This window comes from Camelus ferus, chromosome 3, assembly GCF_009834535.1.
Source record: "Camelus ferus isolate YT-003-E chromosome 3, BCGSAC_Cfer_1.0, whole genome shotgun sequence".
Classification (NCBI taxonomy): Eukaryota; Metazoa; Chordata; class Mammalia; order Artiodactyla; family Camelidae; genus Camelus; species Camelus ferus.
Window position 1 is genome coordinate 12,064,428 of NC_045698.1, and position 22,596 is coordinate 12,087,023.

The 22,596-nt window shown below is 43.5% G+C and overlaps 1 protein-coding gene across 1 annotated transcript in view; it reads right to left on the minus strand.

Annotated features, from left to right (window-relative positions):
- Window positions 1–22,596, minus strand: part of RETREG1 (reticulophagy regulator 1) — a 121,843-nt gene that overhangs the window by 61,612 nt on the left and 37,635 nt on the right. Inside the window, exons 2-3 of the mRNA XM_032470321.1 lie at window positions 22,181–22,287; window positions 15,687–15,717 (exon numbers count right to left, since the gene is read on the minus strand). Of these exons, the coding sequence (XP_032326212.1) occupies window positions 15,687–15,717; window positions 22,181–22,287 (138 nt within the window). The remainder of the gene's footprint in view (window positions 1–15,686; window positions 15,718–22,180; window positions 22,288–22,596) is intronic.

Genomic DNA, 22,596 nt, shown 5'->3' on the forward strand with positions numbered 1-22,596 from the left:
AAGAAGTTCAAGTGAAGTATTCCAGAGTCAGGCCGAAGAGGGCAGATATTTTATGGAGGGAAAGCGCAGAGGGCTAAGAACTCCCAAACAGGAAACGGGAGAACTGGTTTCCGTAGAGTAGAAGGAACGTTTCTCATACAATCCACACTTGCTTTCCACCATCCTCTTGCAGAGCCCAGCACACAGCTGGCTCTCTGTTAACGTCTGCTGAATAACCATGAGTGTGTTACCAACAATGGGCACTTAATTTATGATCCTGAAACAATAACTCTCATCTCAGCTGCATTCATTTTGGCTACAGAACGAGATGGATGGTTTCGCCAAAGGACTTAACTGGGTCTTCCAAGTTCCCCATTCAATGTGTACAATGAGCCCCTCCCATAAATATGAAGGTCTACCATATGTTCACTTCTGTAACAGCAGGTTTTACAAAGCCTTTTAGCTCTGACTACATGAAGACACAAATGTGGCATCGACATCATGTCGAACTTTCCAATAATTTCACATCCTGAAATTTCTGCTGGGTAAAATTGTTCTGGTTTTGAAAGGCAGGAGAATGGGAAGGTGTTAAGTAAATGCCTTAAAATTTATGTTGGATAAAACTAATAATTATGGCCCAAAATTCAAGAAGCACTTAAAAGATACTGAGGGTTAGGAAAAGATAAAGCAGCCATTTTCAAAAATAAATAGGGAGACTGGACTTTTAGGCTTATATCCCATAACTGAAAAATATGCACACATATCAAAAAATACTCTGAACATAGACATAGAATAAAGATCAATATAATTGTATGAAAAGTATTCTGACCTAATAAAAAATTTAATGGCAGATTAAGTTATGAGTCCCAATTCTTCACTCCCTGTAGTAGTGTTAGTTGTCCACACCCTTGCCATGGCCCATGGTGACCAGATGTATTCCTCTCTTCTTGGCTTTGGGGCCAACTGTGTATTAACAGGCAGAAACCTGAAATGTGCCTGAATGATTGGTGTTTCTCCAGCCTTAGTCCATGAAAACAACATGCCTTAGATATCTCTGGTCCAACGAGGCCAAAAGACTGATGAACAGGTCTGGATGCACCCAAAACTTGGAGCAATGTCCAGCCCAAACCAGATGAACCCCAGCCAACCTACAGACACACAAGTGAGAAATAAATGCTGGCTGTGTGCCACTGAGATTTCTTTTTATGCATGTTTGTTACACAGCAATTCCTGACTGTGATCAATCCTTACATAATAAAGAAAGAAGTGGGGCAAATTAGGGAACCACATGCATTCATCATCAATGCTGTTTCTGTTTGGTTTCACAGGAACCGCTGATTAAGAAAAATGTGACAGGATCTGGAGAGCACTGTATTACAGCCTCTTTGACCAAAAGTACTTTATATAGATCCACTTTTATATTTTGTCTGGATTCTCTCCTCCTGTAACATGAAGGAGCCAGGATCTGTCAGACTTCAGGGCTGATCAGTTAACAGCTCTGCCGGTGATACTGACTTGATGTTAGGTGACCTGCCAGATGAAAACTCCTCCCCTCGGTCCCTACCACAAAACCAGACCCAATCAAGTGACTATAAAGTTATCTTCCAAAAGTGTCAAAATGTAAATGATGGAAAGCAGTGTGTGACTGAAAACGGTTTAGCCCCCTATGGTCCACACTGAAGTATCCACCACATCCCTTGAAATAACTCCTGCAATTCAGGAGTCCCAGAGCTCAACAGTAACAGGCAGGAGAGGGTGTCCAAAAAGAAGAAAGTGTTTCTTTCCTGTATGTAAGAGGGTCATGAGATGCTAGAACTATTTAACCAAAAGGCCTAGCAAATAATCCCTTCTCCAGGAATCTGAGTGCTGGACAGATTACCTCTATGATTCTGTTTCATTAAGCTCTTTCTCAGAGGCTTGGATTACCTGTAGCTTCATCCTCTCTCGTTCTGCATTCTTTAGGAATTTGATCAACCAAATAATTCCCTTTTCTTACCCTCATTATTAAATCCAAAAGGGCGAAACGGGGGAGACAGGCAGGAGGAGAACCTGAAGTCAAGAGGTCACGCAGTCTAGGTAATGAGCTCAGGCAACATCCAGCCTCATCCACTTCTCACTGTCCCCCTCCTGCTTCTCGAATCACTTCTTTAGCAGAGGAAAGCTTTTTTCTACTCTAGAAATCAGCCAGCAGTATCAGGAGGGAAAGATTTTAGCCAACTACCTTCCTGCTACTGATTAAATTATCAGCCCCATATTCTAAACAGCAGGAGAAAATTCATCTATTGGAAGCCTTGTATAATTTCACTGCTGGAGGACTTTCAGGCCTTGAAGAAAGAACAACGACAGATTTCCAAGTCGATCTCTAACTTTGCAGGTGCCCTACACAAAGAGCACAAATTCTTGAACCAGGGTCACTTCTCCCCTTCCATTAGGGAAGGAGAAACTCAATCACCTATGTATTCATTGAACAGCTCACACATGGGCAAGATCGTGGAGAAGGACAGTCTTTCCTCTTTCAGTTTACTGAGGACCTAGATTGGACGTTCCTGTTTTGACCCCTAATCAATTTCAGATCCATTTCTCAATTTAAAAATACAAATTTCTTCTTCATTTAAAGATCCTCTCAATTACTGAGTTTTCATTACATATTCCAAGTATGGTGCATCCATTAAAAGCCCTTTAAAGGAAATGATTTCATGCCAACTTAGCCCCAGGAAAACGCACAATTTATTCAAAATAAACATCCATTTCTGACTTGGGGATATTTAGCTTGATAAGCTTTGGAGTTCAGTTCGTTTTCTTTCCAGCGCAGATGACTCCTGAGTCATGACTGAAAATATCACTCGTTTTAATAAAGGCAACAACTGATCAAAAAAAAAAAAAAACCCACAAACATCAAGGAAAAGATCCTTTAAAATGTATTTTCAGTGGAAGTAAAAATATTATTCAAAAGCTAAAAGTGGGACTTTAAGAGAAAATACTGAAAGCACTCCTTGCACTTTAAATGACATTAGACGGCTCTGAAAGTTATAGTTTAAAAATACTCTCCAAGAACACAAGCCAAATGACTGCAGGATTATAAGTTCTCTCTCCCAGTTGTTCAGGTATTAAAAACAGGCACAAGTAAGAATAGCCTTCAAAAAAATGAACACAGCACAGGAGTGATGCAATCTCCACCAGGACGGGTACACCACCATGGACTTTTTCCTCCTTTTCTGAAATAGCTCTAAATAATGTTGTTTCCCTCATTCCCCTCCTTCCTGCACACTCCTTCCTCTCTAAAAAAATTTAAAAGGAAACATGATGACTAAAATGACATGTGAAGGGCACATTCTTGGGTTCCTCCTTTAGAAGCAATGCTCTTGCTGCTGGAGGCGCCGAGGCTGCCTAGAATCCAGCCTCCCCAGCAGGCATTCCAGCACTTGCAGAGTTATCTCACACTATCTTTAATTTTCCAGGAGAGATTTATGGATGATAAGCAAAGCCAGTCACCTGCCTGGGTCCGCCTCTCCCCCAGACATCATCCTGCCCCCTAGAGACAGCCTAGACTCTCCTTGCAAGTTCTACACAGCAACCAAGCAGCACGGACCAAGCAGGACCGCCCTGTCATGGGCCTCTTCCCCTCCTCTCTACATACCGAGCAGGACCCTGCAGGGCCTTCCCAGGATGGACCCCTCCCCACATTCTCCGCTGTAGCTCCTCTCTGAAGTACTCAGATAACAGGATCTCATGCATGTTTCCTGAGTTTTTCAGATGCTGAAAACCACCACCAAAGGGAAGAAATTAACTACTTGATGATCAAGAGCCCATGGCCAATGGACCTTCTGGCGCCTAGGGGTTGACAGTGTTGACCGCCCTGTTCCCTCCACATCAACCGGTCAGAGAATTGTGCACACAAGAGCTGATCACATTACCTGCGACCCCTCTCCCTTACCTGGACTTAAAATATGCTTTTCTGAGAAGAGGGGGCCATAATAGCTCAGTGGTAGAGTACATGTCTAGCATGCATGAGGTCCTGGGTTCAATCCCCAGTACCTCCATTTAAAAAATTAAGTAAATAAATAAATAAACAAACCTAATTACCTCCTCCCTTCAAAAAATAAGTAAAATAAAAATTTTAAATATATGCTTTTCTGAAACCCTTGGGGAAGTTTGGGGTTTTCCTGGGCATGAGCCACCCCATCCTCTTTGCTCAACCCTGTAATAAACCTTTCTCTTCTCCCATCTCCGCCATTTTCAGTTTGTTTGGCCTCACAGTGCAACAGGCAAACAAAATTATGTTCAGTAACATTTATCCTGAAAACAAAACCACACAAGAGAAAAGCGAGCTGCTCACTATTCACAACAGCCAAAAAGTGGAAACAATCTAAATGTCCATCAACTGATGACTAGAGAAGGAAAACTGTCGGATATCCAAATAATGGAATATTATTCAGCCATGAAAAGCAATGAAGTGCTGAAAGGTGCTACAACCAGATGCCCCTTGAAAACATCACACCAAGTGAAAGAAGCCAGGCACAATAAGGCCACATATTGTATGGTTCCATTTGACTTATATGAAATATTCAGAGCAGGGAAAGCCCACAGAGACACAGAGCAGATTAGTGGCTGCCAGGAGCTGGGGGAGAGGAGCAGGGGAAGTGATTACGGGATTACAATTATGGGGTTTCCTTTTAGGGCTGATGAAACATCTGCAACTAGACAGTCGTGATGGCAGTACAACATTGTGAAGGGACTGAAAGTCACTCGTGGTAAATTTTACATGATGTGTATTTTTCTGCAATAAAAAAAAAATTTAAACAACAAGAACAAAAAAACAACCTCCTGCTTTTCCTGGTTCCTGTTTAATTTCTTTCCATTCATTCAACAGCAATATTTTCTGACATGTGGTCCCCACGGCCCACCTCCCTTTACTCAGTCTTCATCTCATCCTTAAGCACCTGAATTGATGTTTTTAATCCAAAAGCCCTCCTCTTCCTCCACATAAACAAAAGCATGGACAACTACTTAGAAAGGTCTCTACAAACATTTTAATGCCATACAGTGACTTTTCAGTGCTCCTAGAACACAGTTTACAGCCTCCTCCTTGAAACACAGTCTGGCCGTGGCTTCCAAGTGCAGCATCTTCAGGACTCTGCTGGACCACCTTGACCTCGTGTTTCCTTTTCAAGCCCTCTTATTCCCCCCTTGCAGTGAAGCCTCCTCCCAGGCCACCCTGAGCTCCTCAACTCGCCCACCCTGCCCAGCCTCACTCTAAACCTCTTCGTTTCAGGACGCGGTTCTCTCACATACGGGGGTCAAACTGCATTTCCTTGGTGGATGGAGACGTGAGTTGGCAAACCCACCCTTGGCATTTTCAGACGAAGCTGGTTCCTTCTTCTCAGAAGGAACACTACATAAATTTCCTATTGCTGCTACGCGAATTATCAGATGAGTGGCTTAAGGCCACACAGATTTGTAGTCTTACGGTTCTGGTGATCAGAATCTAAAATGCATCTTCGGGGCTGCATTCTTTTCAGAGGCTTTGCAGGAGGATCCGTTTCCTTGGCTCTTCCAACTTCTAGAGGCTGCCTGAGTTCCCTGACTGGAGGCCCCCAAGCTCCATCTTCAAAGTCAATGGCACCTTCTCTTCTCTCTGACCGCCTGCCTCCCTCCCATAAAGACCCTTGTGATCACACGGGCCCACCTGGACAATCCAGGATCACCTCCCCACCTGAGAGATGCTTAACTTAACCACATCCGCAAAGTCCCCTTAGCCATGTTACGATCAGAATCGCAGGTCTGGGCGTTAGGAGGCAGACATCTTGGGGGGGGGGGGATTGTTCGGTCCACCACACAAACACCCCAAGGTCCCGAGGACAGGCTTTGGCCGCCCTTTCTTTTGTACACATTTCTAACAAGCAGGGAGCTTTGTCCTCAATGTTTCACAGGTCAGTGGTTGATCTAGAAGCAAACAACTCACAAGCAGTCTTCTCTCCATGCAATCGCAAATTAAGCAATTTTCTGGGATTCAAGAACACTGTGGGAGGGAAAAACCCACGTGCTTCCATTCATTCCCAAGAGTGGAAAAAATTCCAAGTCAGAGGCCAGTGAGGGAAGACGACTTGAGAGAGCACAGAATGAAGAACATTCAGAAGATTTCTTAAGACACTGGGTAGAAATAATCAATAAAAGGTGATACACTCAAAACACTACTGAGTTCTTAGAGGCCTCGAACATCAGTGTTTCTAAACTGAGAAGTAGAGGTGTCGGTCACTGTTTTGTGCCCTTTGTCTGTGAAATTCCTCCCCACCAGCCCGTGGGGTTATTCTCCTGTGATGTATCTTAGTCCTTGTTCATTTCTTCACCCCTCCTAGATTAAAATGTGTGTGTAACCAGGCATATCTGTGTACAGATACAGATGTGACTTTAATTGGATCCTCTCATTGTAACTGGATTGATACTGATGTCTTTGCCCTGCTGAAATGTGCACGTACAAGAACACAAGTGCCAGGAGGCTGGGTTTCAATTCTGTAATTTTCAGCATCTCCAAACCGTTCACAGCCCAGCTCCCCCACGCCCTCTAGTGGCGGCCAGCACTAGATAGAACACTGCCAGGCGTACAAGGAAATCATTCTAAAATTGCTGTCAGAGTCTAACATGGGTGCAGATTTTATAGACGTTTTCAAATACACAGTAATCTGCCTAAGAAAACTATTCACTTGGTGTGTTAGGAATTTACTCGTTTTCTCTTTGTGATTTTTGTACTGTCCTACAGTAAACTCAGAAACTCACAGAAGCGATGGACAGTCTGGTAAAAAGCGCCCCAGAGTCCAATGAAAAGAGAGCATATAAACAAATTATGGTAGATGTACAAGATGGAATATTACACAGAAGCCGAAAAACCTGAATGAACCACAGCTATACACAGCAACATGGATTAATCTTTCAAAAAAGATTTAGTATTTTAGGACACAAATTCTAGAAGATTACATAAATATGATGCCATTTTTTGTGTGTGCGGTAATTATTTTTATTGCCATTTCTTTTTTTTTTAACATGGCACCATTTTTATAGACCTCAAGAACTTTTTATTTAGGAATGCACATATATGTAATTTAAATATATATGTATATTTACACACATTTACATATATGTGTATATGCACAGATATATATTTTTTAAAGCAAAGGAACGAAGAGCACAGATATCAGGACCACGCTCGCTTTTGGCCTGGGGAGGCAGCGCGAGAGGATGAGGAAGATCCAACAGCATCAGTCCTGGTTGCAGGAAAGGTTGATGTGTATTTATTTTATTATAGTATCTACAACTTATGTGTATGTTACATACATTCTTCAATATATCAGATATGATCATTGAAAGATAAATGAGGAATATGTGTGCGTAGGTAGGTTGCTAGATTGATAGGGGACAGATGGACAGCTGATAGCTGGAAAGACAGACAGACAAGACAGACCGACAGAACCCAGGAGTGAGGTATTCACAGTGTCTTCTCAGGTTCATTCTTGTTTGAATTGTCCAAAAACTATAGCTTGGGGCAAAAGGATCGAGATCTAAACCTTACTCTGGATGATACAAAGAGTTTCCAAAGCTTACTTAAATAAGCTTTCTTGGGGTGTACCCACATCAGAACCCTAGGCCCTTCACCTGCTGCCGAGCCTCAGAAAGGAAGGATTTAAGAACTTGTATCCCACCCCTCGAACATCACTTGACCTTGGAAATGCATTATTTTAACTGATTACTTAAAAATACATTAATAATTTTCCTTCACCCCAATCTTACAAGGCTCAGTATCAAGCGACTCTTGGGCTGGTCGGGGCTCCCTTGTAATGTCTCTGACCAGTTCCTGAGGCTCCCGCCTCTCTTTTGAGCCCCGCTGCTTCTCTGGTCTTGGGCCCTGACCTGTTTCCAAAGCCTCGGCCGGGCTGGTCTCCTCGTAACCAGAGCCCCATTTCTGGCCAGCAGCCCAGGAGCCAGAGCCCTGGCCCTTACGTGGACTGAACACCTGCCGCAGTGTGTCACCTCCCACACCACAGTCACAGGCCTCAGCCCACCTGGTGGGACTCTTTCCCCTTCACTGAGTATCTCTTGTCTCTCTTCATGTTAAAGCCCACTCATGCTTATTATAGACAAACATGCAATAAGGATTAAAACAATCCAGTAAACAAAAGCCACCGAATTCCCCTCACAGAACTCCCAGGCATGTACCAACATACAACTGTGATGTACGATGCCTTACACCTCCCCGCACCTACTTTAAATCCACAATTTTTGTGTACAATTAGCAGTAAAGGATACATTTTCATACCCTTAAACATTCTCTTACCCCACAGTCTTAATTAGCTACATAATGTCCATTATTCCAGTCACTACAGTTGCATTAAAAAAAAAAAACTTATTGGTATAAAACAAAAATCACCCTCATCTAGAACTCCTGCCTCAGGGCCTTTGCACTTGCTATTTCCTCTGCCTAAAAGCTCTGCATCCAGACACGATTCACCATCTCACCTCCTTCAAGTCTTTGCTCAAAAACGCTTCTTCACTCGGGTCTTTCCTGAGCCCTTTATTACATCCTGACCCTCCCCGCCCACCCTCACACCCTCTGATGCCCTCTCCTGTTTAGTTTCCCTTACACATGGTTCACCATCTAACATTAGGTATTGTAGTCATTTATTTTCTGGCTCGCTCACTAGAATGTGACCTCCACGAGGACCAAGTTGCTTGTGTGTTGTTGCTTTTTTTTTCTTCCATAAATGCCCAGAAATACTGGCAATAAAGGCATTCAATAAATATTTGTTGAAAGGATGACTCAACAAATACAGATATAATTTTACAAAAAGACTGGAAAAGGTAAACAAAACTGAAAGCGAGTTTAATTTCTAGGTGATGGGTTTACAAGAGATTTGAGTTTTCTTCTCTATAATTAGTTTCCTAGGTGAGCATGTATTACTTTTAAAATTAGGGGAAAAAGTTATGTTTCAAATGCCACTAGGCAAATAAGACTATAAATAATGTTTGGGAGCAATAAAGAGAGAGAGAGAGAGCGACAAAGAAAAAGAGAGACAAACAGAGAGACAGAAATCTTCAACTACCTGTGAAGTCTTAATTTATCATCAAACAATCACAACATAGGCCAGGGCAAGTTAAGAGGAACGTCCAGTTACTAGTAATTCTTCTTTCTCTGGTCATTTGAATTTATTGAAGCAAGAATGCTATTAGGTAACACCTAATTAATCTAGCTTAATTATTTTATATATTTACAAGTGAACTAGATTTTCAAATTCTTAATAATGCAAGATCCAGTGCTTCATTAAATCTAAAAAGCCAGGAGGCTGAGAGAATCTGAAAACATGGGTTAAAATGATCAGAGGTGGAATTTTCGTTTCTTAGTAAGTGGCTGCAGGCACCCATGGCGTTGCTACAGGAAAGGGCAACGTACACACACTTTTAATTATGCAACGACGAAGCAGCTCTAAAATAACGGGGGAGAAGAAGGTGATTGAACTCATGTTAAATCAGATTATGGAATTACATCAACTTAAAGGAATGTCCAAAATTATCAACAATAAAAATTACAAATACAATATTGGGTGCTTTGCACTTAGGAGCCTTGAGTATTAAGTCATTTAGGGTCACCTAAGGGCTGCTGCTGCCAGACTCACGAAGAGCCTGACCTAAGGTTTTCTGGCCACGTTCTGACTTGATAAATCTGCTCGAATACAAGGAGAACATGTTACACGTGAAAGGTACACACAGCCAGGAACTAGCAATTTATTTACCACCCTGTCAATGAAGCCAGTGGGCTATGAAAAGTACTTCCTGTTTCATTTTATTTATTTTATTGAGGTATAGCTGCTGTGCAATATTATATAAGTTATAGGTGTATAACGTAGTGATTCACAATTTTTAAAGGTTATACTCCATTTATAGCTGTTACAAAACATTGGCTATATTCCCTGTCTTGCACAGTATATCCCTGTAGCTTATTCGTTTTATACATAATAGTTCGTACCACCTATTTCATTTTATTTTTAAAGCTTCAAGAAATCTATCAGTTGCTGTTGTGAAGTTGCATGTCAGTTTCAGGGAGGGCTTTTAGCTTGACTCCTGAGAGAAGAGAACAGTCTTTAAATGCCTAGCAGGAAGTATTTTTGAAAATTCAGTTTTTTTCCCATAGGGACACCGATGGGGAAGAAGTAAGAAGCAGAACTATCCCTCTCGTTGTCCTCAAACAGCTTTCAAAACTGCTTGTAGTCCTTTGTTGCATACTTGTCTTCAACTGGTCTGATTTTCAAAGAACGGCTTTAAGAAATGAACACAACAGATTGGAATCCGGATGAAGAACTTTGAGAAACTTGCGGACCACATCTCGGCAGCTCTGGCTAAGAGCTCACCATCTCTCAGTGGCTGAATTGGGTCCTGTTCTTCCAGAGAGAGAGGAATAAAAGGGCTTTGACTCGCCACTGTGCAGTATATGACTACAGCACTGTGCTCAGTTATTATTTTTGAAAAAAGGAATAAATGGCCTATTCGGATTTCTATGCTGGCAGATAGAGACTTTCACAGGGCTGCTTGGCCTCCAGGCAGGCGTGGACATCCTCAGCCCAAGGCTCACCCAAGCTCAGATACACACGTAAGCTAAAATCCAGCATATTCCGAATTTAAGTGAATATTTTTTTCCCTAGGAAAATAATTTGTTCATTGAATCCAATCAAATGTATCCTTCATACCACAACTTTCTTTTAAAACTCATGGCAATGTGCCCCACCCCAACTACAATTCTGGCCCAAATTCAACTAAAAAATACAGCTTCCAAATAGATTGCCTTAATAGAAAGGTGACAAAATACAAGTTACAAGGTAATTTTTAGACACTTTTGAAAACACTAAAACTGTAAAATCTAGTAGTTTCAATGCATGAGTCAGAATTGTTGCTGTGCTTAATATTAACAGCAAAGAAGGAAAGAAAACTTCTTAAGCTACCAAGTGACTATTTTATGCTTCTTACTTGGTAATTCATCCTGTCTGTAAAATTTTGATAAGTATGATGATTCATAAATATAGAAAATGCAGTTTTCACACTAAATTCTATTCCTCAGAGGAGACAACTTAGCAAATGCTAGATGACTTTTCACTTTTAACAGAGGCATAATGTTGTGCTCAAGGATTTAATTAATTAGACAGCTCTTACTTAACAAATGAGCCAATTTGTTCTGGGCCTGTGAGCTGGGGCACGCTCAGGGCTTGGGTTTACAACCAACAATTCTTGGCTCCTTTTCTCCGGGGGAGAAAAAGGGAACCAGCTAGAACGCTTTGACTGGCAGTTATCTGGAAGTTAGTAAGACAAAAGTGCATTTCATCTCACGAAGAAGTTGGGCCACAGAATGCCTCTCCTGAGGACAGGAGAGAGAGGGAGAGAGAGCGCTCAGAGTAGGAGGCCTGGGGTTTTACTAAACTGGAGGCAAAAAGCCCGCAGCTCTCGCTAATCCCTGCCGGCTCTAGAAAGACTGCCTCTGCTAATTCTCTGCCGTGCTCCTCAAGGCAGCTCAAGGTGAGGCAAAGTAGATCCGATGCGCCAGTCACATCCTTGGAAAGCCACGCCCCACCTCTGTGAAGGCCACCTGGCCGAGGCACCGGGACTCCTACTAAAACATCCCAGAGCTCTCTTAATCCTCAAAATCTTTGCTGTTTTGTATTTTCTGTAAATTGACACTGAACACTAAAACAAGATTTATGATGCGAGCAGCTCCTTAATCTGAGTTACAATGTACAAAACTACTAAAGAACTAGGGAAAGACACTTGGAATGACTGGTACACGTGTAAGTAAAGTATTTCTTTCTAATTTATACCTATTTAGAAAAACAGGCCAAACTGAAGCCAATTTTATGTTTTTAAAGTACAATGTGCACAGTTTCTCCTTTGTTAACGGAGGGTTTCATTCAGTCAGCTGCCAGTCACATGAGAAATCAGAGCCATGATGATACGACAGATCACGTTCCACCCTGATTCGAGGAAGGGGTCAGAGAAGATGTTAATTTGGTTCGGCTGACAGACTGCTGTATAAATCCTGTTCAGATTGCAGTCAGTGCTTACTGTTTATTAAAGAAAAAGGTCCAGCACAAGCCCTTCTCAGGACTTACCCACTGAGAATCACATTTGCACAAAATGAACTTTCCAGGTGCAAAAATTGACATGTGAATGGCATCTGATTAAAATTATCCAATTTTTATTGCTGATGACAGCAGAAATTCGATGCTGGCTTTACTGTCATTTGCTAGTTAGCATGTTAAACATTTACAAGTCCCTTTAGCATACATAGGCACCGCCATCTTCATGCTGAATTTTGGAGGAAATACTTTAAGCTTCGCTGAGAAAAGTAAATTTTCCCAGAGTCTATGAAATAAGCCATTAGGACTGTAGGAAGGAAAAGAATTCCTCTTCTTTTCTGGTTTTATGGAGATATAATTGACATATAACATTGTATAAGTTTAAGGTGTCCAATAGGATGATCTGATAGACGTACATATTGCAAAATGATTATCACAATGGGTAATTAACTGGTCCTTCACCTAATCACCATTTTGGTGTGGTGGTGGCGAGAACATCTAAGGTCTGCTGTCTTAGCAACTTGCAAGCAAACAATACAATACTGTTAGCCACAGACCCCAGGCTGTACATTAGATCCCCAGGACCCACCACCCTTATAACTGGAGGCTTGAGCCCTTTAACCAGCATCTCCTCATTTCCCTCATTCCCCAGTCTCTGGCGATACCAATCTACTCTGTTTTTTTGTGAGCAACTTTTTTAGATTCCACATATAAATGAGATCACACAGTATTTGTCTTTCTGCGTCTGACTTATTTCACTTAGGATAACATCCTCCACGTTCATCCACGTTGTCACAAACGGCAGAATTTCCTTCTTTTTTAACGGCTGAATAATATTCCAGTGTGTACAACGTTATCAACTCTACCAGGTCATCCATGAGTGGCTGCTGTGAGCAGTGCTGCGAGGAATGTGGCAGGCGCGGACATCTCTTCAGGACAGCAATTCCATTCCCTTCAGAGCTACATCCAGGAGTGGAATTACTGGACCATACGAACATTTTATTTTTAATTTTTTGAGCAACCTCTATACTGTTTTCCATAGCGGCTGCACCAATTTACATTCCTACCCACAGTGCACAAGGGTTCCCTTCGCAAAGAGCTGTTTTTTCATGTAAAAGCTCTACAATGACATTATGAAGGTATTAATGGTCCAATATTTCATCCACCTTTTGCACAGTGAACTTAATGGCCGTTAAAGAAGCCCCACGGAGAGAAGGCCTGGTTCATTCTGAGGCTGAGCACAAACTACTAGCGCAATGGTGAGAACAGGAAAAAGTGACCCTGGCTGACAGACCTGTGACTCCCAGCTCTACAGGCTGTGATGGGGGGCGAGGGGAGGAGGGGAAATGTTGATTTCTAAGTACCACCAAGTGACAGCGAGGTTTCTGAGCTAGGCGCCTCAGACCTCGGAAGTGAAGAGACCCTAACCCCACCTGCCTCATGTGAACAAAACAGCGTCCCTTTCTGCCTGCAAAGATCCTCCTATCCATCACTGTATTTTATTCTCAAAATAAAATGGTTTGGAATTTTTCCATGTTAAAAACACAAGCACTAGCCAGTAGCAGACGCCAAGAATCACTGTAAACAACATACCAAATCATCATCAAATAAATAAATACATACTTTAATTTCACATCTCCAATGTGATGAATAGAGACTGGAATGAAATTACATAATGGGAACTGCAGTGAAAAAATGTGGGATAGTTTCTCTTCCAGCGTGGATTAAGTCACCTTGAAGAGGAACTGGCCAAACAGAAAGGTGAAAGGGTAGCAAATACGAAAAGAACAATAATCCCCCTCAAATCACATCAGTTTTCAGGGTTGGAAGGGATATTCGAGATGATTCTCTCTCTTCCCTCCTCACTCTGCACATAAGAAAAACTGAGGCCGAGGGGGGAATGAATCTGGCACGATCACTAGTTGCAGGGTTGGGACCAGGATGGAAAATTAGTTGCATCTGAATATCCATCTAGGTGATTCGAAAGTGAAGGAGGCCCCTCCTAAAAAGAAGCTATTTCCATGATCCTGGCTTCTCTGGGGACACCTGGGCGCCTTCCCAAAGGTGTGGAACAGTATCAATCTAAAAAAACAGCCGCATAATAAGAAGCTACTCACTTCCTGACCAAACCGAACGTTGGCAAAGTGAGAGCCTTGGTCCTGCGATGCTCACTCACAGCTAATACTTTTTCTTTCTCCAAACCTTTATCAAATATTCCAACAGTTTCTATGTTAAGAGAAAGTGCACAGTGGAAATTCTCCCAGGCAATTTGTCGCCACTTCAGAAGGGCTGTGGACGGCAAGGGGTCTGGGAGAGAAGGGGCAGTGACTTGAAGGGCGAATTGAGTGTCAGTAAATTGGAAAGAATACTGCGGCAAAGAGCTTCCAGAATTCCTGCGAAGTCATACTAGCTCATTTGGTCAAATCTTCCCCCAACCAGGATGAGGGAGCAAGCTCAGTTTCTTCACCTGACCAATGGGGAGGCTTAAAACACTTATCCAAGGAGGCCCAGTGTGTCTGCAGGGGCAGGACGGCCGTGCCTCCAGGCCGGGGGCAGGTCTGTGCCCAGAGGATCAGTTTCCCTCTTACAGCCAATGTTTCCCTCTGCTGAGTCTCTTAGCAAGTTTACATTCTGCCCATGAAAATCTGGGCTCCAAAATGAGGGAAAACGCCAGCCGAAGTAAACTGGTCATAAATTTAGCCTTTACACCTGAAAGAAGCATTATTTCCACGAGCGCTGGTTTCAAGGGTACATTAGATAAAATATCAGGTTACAGTTTTTTTCAGGGATGTTTAAAGGCATTCCTTTGTCTCCTTTTTGAGCCTTCACCGCATGCTGTCCACCTGGAGGTAAGTCAAGCACCTAACCAGCCCTCTTTAAGTCGGACAAGGAAATTTTTAAGGCAGAATTTAAACAAATAAATCACTATGAAAATTCACTTTACTGAAATAGTCGTCCTTATGTTTTCTTCACTTTCCTGCTTCTCATGTGCACAGCTGGTGATGTGAAGTGTGGTCCTCACATCAACCGCCCCAGCTCTGTTCCCTTCCGGGGAGGGGGGACAGCAGCGTTACTTCGGATGGGGGACGGTAGAGAAGAAGGGAACTAATTTGCTCCTGGTGGGCGAGGAGCCCAGAGGCCGGCGGACATTCGCTGCCCCCTCACACCTGGGAGCCTCCCAGTGCCTCCCTGTGTCTCCCCCACCCCAGAGCCTTCTGAACTGGCAGCCTGGCTCACCTTCAGGAACGTTCCAGCAGAGTTCCGTGACTCGGTGTTGTCCCATTCTCCCCTGGCTTACAGCAGTGTTGCTCACACCCCAAAATAAAGTCTGGAGGGAGGTCTCCCCTGAAATCACCCCCACCCTTCCTCCCAGTCCGCACCCATCACGGGCCCAACGTAACATCAAGACACGAACTATTTCCCAGAGCAAGTCCCAATTTTACCCTCGTCCTCAGTTAGGCTGTATTTGCCTTTATTTTCCCACCCTTATAAACCACTGTTGTAAATCTTTTCACTAAAATATTATTTCAGGGATGCAGCTTGGTGGCGTGGTCACCTCCCCCACCCCGCTCACAGTAAGGCTGAAAGAAAGTTCCCTACCTTTCACTGAGGCTCCTCCACAGCTGTGCACCTGCCGCAGGGGAAGTAAAAACGAAACATTAATGGTGGCATCTTCCTCTTGAGGCATTTCTCAACTTGTTCATTTAAAATGGCATGCTTAGATCTTTAGACTCCAGAAACCATCGAATCATACAGTGTTTACCTCTGGTCCATAACTCATTCAGGCAAACTGTCCAAAAACGTCCATCGAGATTCTGCTATACGCAAAACCCTTGGACAGGTACCACGGGAGACGGAGCATGACAGGACACGGGGTCCTGCCTCCGGGACTGCACTGAGCAGCGGGGCAGGCAGAACCTGCACCCAAGTAAATACGAACCACGGCAGGTGGTGTTGGAACTCTACAGGGAACATACGCCATGAGAATTCTGGGAGGAGAGAACATGTGGCTGGTCAAGAAAGCACCAATCATACAGGTGGTATGTAAGGTGAGCTTTGACATGGTTCCCACCAGAGGGGAATGGAAACAACTGTTACTGGAGAAAGGAGATTTTTTTCCATTTTTAAAAAAATGTAAGGTGTACAGTGAAGTCATTCAGTTATACATATATACATATATATATATATATTCTTTTTCAGATTCTTTTCCATTATAGGTTATTACAGGATATTGAATATAGTTCCCTGTGCTATACAGTAGGACTTTGTTATCTTTTATATATATAGCAGTGTATATCTGTTAATCTCAAACTCCTAATTTATCCCTCCCTGCCTTTCCCCTTTGGTAACCATAAATTTGTTTTCTATGCCTTTAGGTCTATTTCTGTTCTATAAATAAGTTCATTTGTATCACTTTTTTAGATTCCACATATAAGTGATATCATATGATATTTGCCTTTCTCTGTCTGACTTACTTTATTTCGTATGATCATCTCTAGGTCCATCCATGTTGCTGCACATGGCATTATTTCATTCTTTTTTATGGTTGAGTACTATTCCACTGTATAAATATACGTCTTCTTTATCTATTCATCTGTTGATGGACATTTAGGTTGCTTCCACATCTTGACTACTGTAAACAGTACTGCTATGAACATTGGGTACATATATCTTTCAAATTAAGAGTTTTCATCCTTTCCAGATATATGCCCAGGAGTGGGATTGCTGGATCATATAGTAACTCTATTTTTAGTTTTTTAAGGACTCTCCATATTGTTTTCCATAGTGGCTACATCAAGGAGATTTTTATCTATTAATTCGTGAGGTGTTCTGAACTTATATCTAGGCTCAAATGAAATCAACATTTTATATATATATAAGATACACAGCTATATCTCATTTGCTTTCTTACTTCTCCAATGTTCATTGGACTATGTCATGATATTATACTCCCAGCACCTACCAGCTTTAATGAAGTTCAATAAAAGAAATGGCCACAGGGTGGCTTCTGCTTCTTCTAACAAACAAATGCCGAAGATGCTATCCCTTTTGTTCTTCAGTATCCCCTATCAAAGATCTATGTGATAAATTCTTAAAATTTAGCCCCAGGAAAAAGTTTCTCAAAATTGCTTGCATCCTTTCATCAGATTATTAGAATCGTGCAGTTGATCTGGTTTCCCTTTTTGCCTTGGCTGCCAGTAAGTCCAGGGATAAATCTGTTGTTCACTTAGTCATCATGTTAAACTTTCCTGTTCTTCTACTAGACCTTTTAAAAAGCTTCATTTTTTTATGTTCTTTATAAGACTGTCTCAAATATTTTGGAGTTAAGTGGTATATCGAAACAAAGCAAATAAACAACTTGAAGAATCTAAGGAATTATGAGCACTAGTAACATGTCAACTAAAGTTGGAAAGTTGGATAGACTGAATTTTAGCAGCAACAACTCATCATCATGTGATGTGTCTCTGGTAACACTGAAGCTGACAGTGGAGAGAGGAAATAACAGAATGGGGTGTTTGCTTATTCATTTTGTCATTAAAGTTGGAAAAATGATACAATAGCCAAGATATGGAAGCAACCTAAATGTCCATCTATAAATGAATAAAGGAGATGTGGTGTCTGTGTGCGCACACACACACACACACACACATACACACACACACACTGGAATATTACTCAACCATAAAAAAGAAAGAAATCTTGCCATTTGCAGCAACACGGACATACTTGACGGTATTATGCCAAGTGAAGTAAGTCAGACAGAAAAATAAATACCATATGATTTCACTTATATGTGGAATCTAAAAGGCAAAACAAATGAGCAAACAAAACAAAAGAGAAACAGATTCATAGATACAGAGAACAACCTGATGGTTGCCAGACAGGAGAGGGGGTCGAGGGGCGGACAAAATAGGTGAAGGGGATTAAGAGGTAAAGACTTCCAGCTATAAGATAAATAAGCCATGGGGATATAATGTCCACATAGAGAAAATAATATTGTAACAACTTTGTGTGCTGATGGCTGGTAACTGGTCTTCTGTGATCATTTCACAAGGTACAGAATTTTGAGTCACTATGTTGTTGACCTGAGACTTACATAATATTGTGTGTTTATTATAATAAAAAACATCTGAAAAACGAAGACGGCTGCTGGCTAAGGGAACGAGGCCGGTAAGGATGGTAAGGACAGCAGCCCCACAGTCACGGAACACAGACCAGGCCGGGGCTGCGCGGGGCCAAGGGCAGTAGTTAGAGGCTGAGCAGGAGGAAACTCAAACTGGGGGCGAAGAGCTGGGGCCAGCGGAGCGAGGGGCCACTGTGGGCGTGGTGGTGGGGCTGAACGGAAGGAAGCACCAAGGACTGAATTCCAGCCTTTGCGGGGGCTGGAGACAATACCTCTGAAGGCTAAGGTCAAAGATGAGGCCACATGGTGGAGACCGAAGCCCCTGACCACACAGGTCATCAGGCTACAAGTCATAGAGACAGAGAACGGAGGTGCACAAAGGCTGCAGTTCACAGGCCACGATTCCAAGTGGGTCCACATTCAACTGCGACCAGAACGTGGCATCAAAGGGATAGTGTAGACATGGCAGGAGGAATGGCTTCCAGGGACAGCGGTCGGCACTGCTCCACGGGCAGCCTGCGGGGGCCCACGGAGCCCTCCTCCCACTGCTCAGGGCAGGAGCTGAAGAGCATCTCAGAGAGAGCTAGGGGCAGACACAACGGGGTCTTTGGCAAAGAAAGAGAAGGAGAAGGTGGTGAAGGAAAAGTGAGAGGCTGCGGGAGAAGGTTCGCGCCTGCAGAAGAGCTCCCAGCGCCCAGATGAAGGGGTTAATGCTGGCGGCAGCACGAAGTCCCCAACAGTGAGAGAGGGAAGGAGACCCACAGCGGCTGGAAGGTGTTCTCGTGGTGACTCGGGAACCAGAGACGCAAGGCCCTGTGGGTATCACAACGATCAAGTCCCAGGAAGATATCCCCACACCTCTCACCTATTTCATACTGAGTATCTAAGATGGTATTCAGGAGATGATGGAGGGAGAGGAAGGATATGATTAAATTCTTAACAACAGATGCTTAATATCTTTAGCCCAAAGTGTGGGGGGAAGTGGGGAGGTTGCGGGAGATGCAGGGGACAGCCAGCTTGGGGGTCCTCCCCTCGCTACTGCCACTATGGGCCACGGTACCTACTGAGACGCTAGCAGTGCTACGTGAAGCCTCGGCCTCACCATCACGGCATCTAGATCTAACTCAAAGCCATTTCTGTGCCTCCCAGAGACCCATTCATCACCGCGGGCCCCGCGCTGAAGGGCCTGCAAAGTCAGGCTCCTGCCAACTACGACCAGGGCTCAATGGGCCTTTGTCCTGAAAGACTTGACTGGAGGGGACCAGGCAGGCACCAGTGATTCCTCAGTCACAGACCCACCGGGGCGCCCTGGGAAAGCACAGTAATCAATCCTGTTTCCCCTTTTTTTTCTCATGCAGCATAAATGCTGTATTCAGAGCAATGTCCCCCAGTGAAAACAGAAAGCTTGGCCTGTGACCAACATCGGCCCTACAGGACGGAGCGTGAGAGCTGCACTCGGGCAGAGTGGCCCCTGTAACAGACCCCGACACAGACAGGCGCCCAACACAGGCTGACTGATGAGTGAACAAACCCACGTGATTCTGATCGTGGTCGGAGCTGAACGGAGCAGCCCGTTACTGGGCCCAAGCCCGTTACTGCGCTCTTGCCTGACCCTCACACAGCCCGGCGGTGGCGGTATGAGACGGACCTTCCCATTTCACAGGATAAGGAGGTTCGGATTGTGTCGTAGGTTGAATACTGGCCCCTGGAGGTATCAGGTCTTAATCCCCGAAATGTGCACGTTACATGGAAAGGGGATTTACCAGGTGTGATGAAGTTAGGGGTCATGAGATGGGAAGACTGACCTGGACTACCCAGGTGGGCTCCAAATATCATCTCAAGTGTCCCTGTGAGAGGAAGGCGGGAGGAGATCTGACACAGACAGAGGAGGAGAGGGTGACAGGGCCACATGGCAGAGGCAGGAGTGATGTCCTGCAAGCCAGAGACACCAGCAACTAGCAGGAGCTGGAACAGGCAAGGAGCCCCTCCCCAGAGGCTCTGGGGGGAGCATAGCCTGCGACACCTTGATATTGATACTGATTTTGAACTTGTAAGGGAAGAAATGTCTGTTGTACTGAGGCACCAAACTTGGGGCAATGTGTCACTGCTGCCCCAGGAAACCAGCACAGTCACTGCGGGGCTAGGAAATGGAGCCAGCCCTCTCTGGAAGGCTGCCATTCTTCCCACCCCACCACCTCCATTTTTTAAAGGACTGAAGCTTCACTGTGGAGAGCTCTCCTGCAACTTGTGAACAAGGAAGTTCCATGTTTGCAAAAAAAAGCCAATGAGTCAACGCAGGGAACGGTCCTGTGTGAGGGGCCAAGAGTGAGAAAAGGATAGTTTTGTGGTCTTTCTGCTTCATCCTGGCCCCTCCCCATTTGCCTGCCCTTTGTAACTTGTGCCCAGCCTGGGACCAAATTTGTACACCCCTGAAAACATCGAGATGCTCAGCGTGTTTTGTGAGTCACCTGGCTCTTCCGAGACAGAATGACGGCTGGTAAAATATGTAAGTGGTTGTTTCTTCTAAGACTCCTCCAAGGGAGCCCCTGGGGGGTGGAAATGTTACAAGGTCTACTGGAGAGAAGCAAGCTTTTCAGTTATAAATCAAGGCAGAAACACGGGTATCGCCAGGTGTTGATCCCACCCACCCTAGTACAAGGTCCTCCAGCATGGAGACGCCCCACCTCTAGGTGGAATTAATACATCTGGGGTAAACAGAAAGTATCCGGCCAGTGCCTGCTAGGGTTAGAAGGCAGACAGTTAGGTGTCTGTTCTCAAAACAGAAAAGAGCGGACTTGGGAGGAGGAGAGGGAAAGAAGGAAGAACACGTACAGGAACATAAATCTACAAATTCAAGAAGAGCAGTCACTGGACAAAACCAAACCTGTCTACCTTCCCAGAACACTGAATGAAGGGCTCACCTTCAAACCTGGAACCACACCAATGTAAACCAGCTTTCTAAAATGGTTTACACGCAAGTTAGTTTCAAAACCACGAAGACTTAAACCATAAACCAAATTTAAAACACTACGGCGGTACTTCTGTAACAGCCTGGATCCTTGGTCTCAGGGTTGGTGTCAGGGAGGAAAGGGTGCCTCCTACAAGCAAATCTGGGCATCCCCGCCAGGGCCAGGACCCTGGACAGTTCTTACAAGCACCGGTCTATGTGGACCCCATCCCAACTTGTCCCTACCTTTGGGGTTACATTTAGTGAGAGCAACTGCCTCATTGTACTCTTGTAACCCCCACCCCTTAGCTCTTTTTGATCAAATCAGTCTTACTACACTTACGTTCATGGAGCTCAATTATTTCAAGTAGAGATTTTTGCCTGTTTACAAAAACTAGCTCAACCCACAGTAGAAGCAGCCCCCGGCAAGTATAGAAAACCTTGACTTGGATTTCTAATGTAGTTAAGATACTTAGAAAGCACCTTAAGCAAATTTTTCAAATAATTCAAGTTCTCACTTTGAAATTTGATGTGTAAAATAAATTTATTTTTAAACATTTATCTAACCACCACTTGTTTTTAAGCCCTGAATTCACTGTTTCTCTCTATTGAGGCAGAGAAAAATTTTGTCTGGACTACTCCATTTTCCAGTGGCCCAGTTTCGTCATGTGGGAATGTAATAAATATTTAACTGTTAGCCTCACTGCAGCCTGCTTAAATATCAAAGTGGTATTTAAAATAACAACGCTTAGAGCCAAAAAAGAAACCAGCACACAGAAAGCTTTCGGCCAGCAGCAGTGGCTATGACTAAGGACAACATCAATTAGATAAAAAATAAGTAGTAGATGTAATAAATTTAAAATTAATATTTAACAAACACTCAAAATAGAAAAGTCAATGCCTATATAATCTGCTATTTGTTCCTTTTCAAAGGACCACTTGGTTAATATGCCTCCACAAAAATCAGATATGCAGGGTCTATAAAGTTAAATACCCTAAAGATAAAATTCTGAGTTTTCTTACCTCTTGTTCTAGACAAAACCATCTCCTTTATTATTTGCATAATAACACGTCCCAGCATCATGACGGAAATCAGGTGATACACTCTCCACGGGGTCAGTGCCAGGAACCTATCACGGCAAAAACAGACAAATCATGATTTCAACGTGAGGATTTTTACCTTTTTTTTTTTCCCTTAAAATGAGGTTTTCTTTCTGCCAAAGAAGTAAAAAATACATTCAACAATGGTGTCACTTTTCAAAAGCACCCCGGTGTGAGTGCATAGGAGTTACTTTAATGGGCATCAAAAGTCAGCAAAATCAAAGTGCTGGAGCCACGTGCTAGTTGTGTGCGAGGCTTTCTGCTCCGACCTCCAGCTCGGGCAGAGGATCTGCTGTCCTGGGTGTGGCCCAGATATCTCTCTACTTAACAGGCGGAGA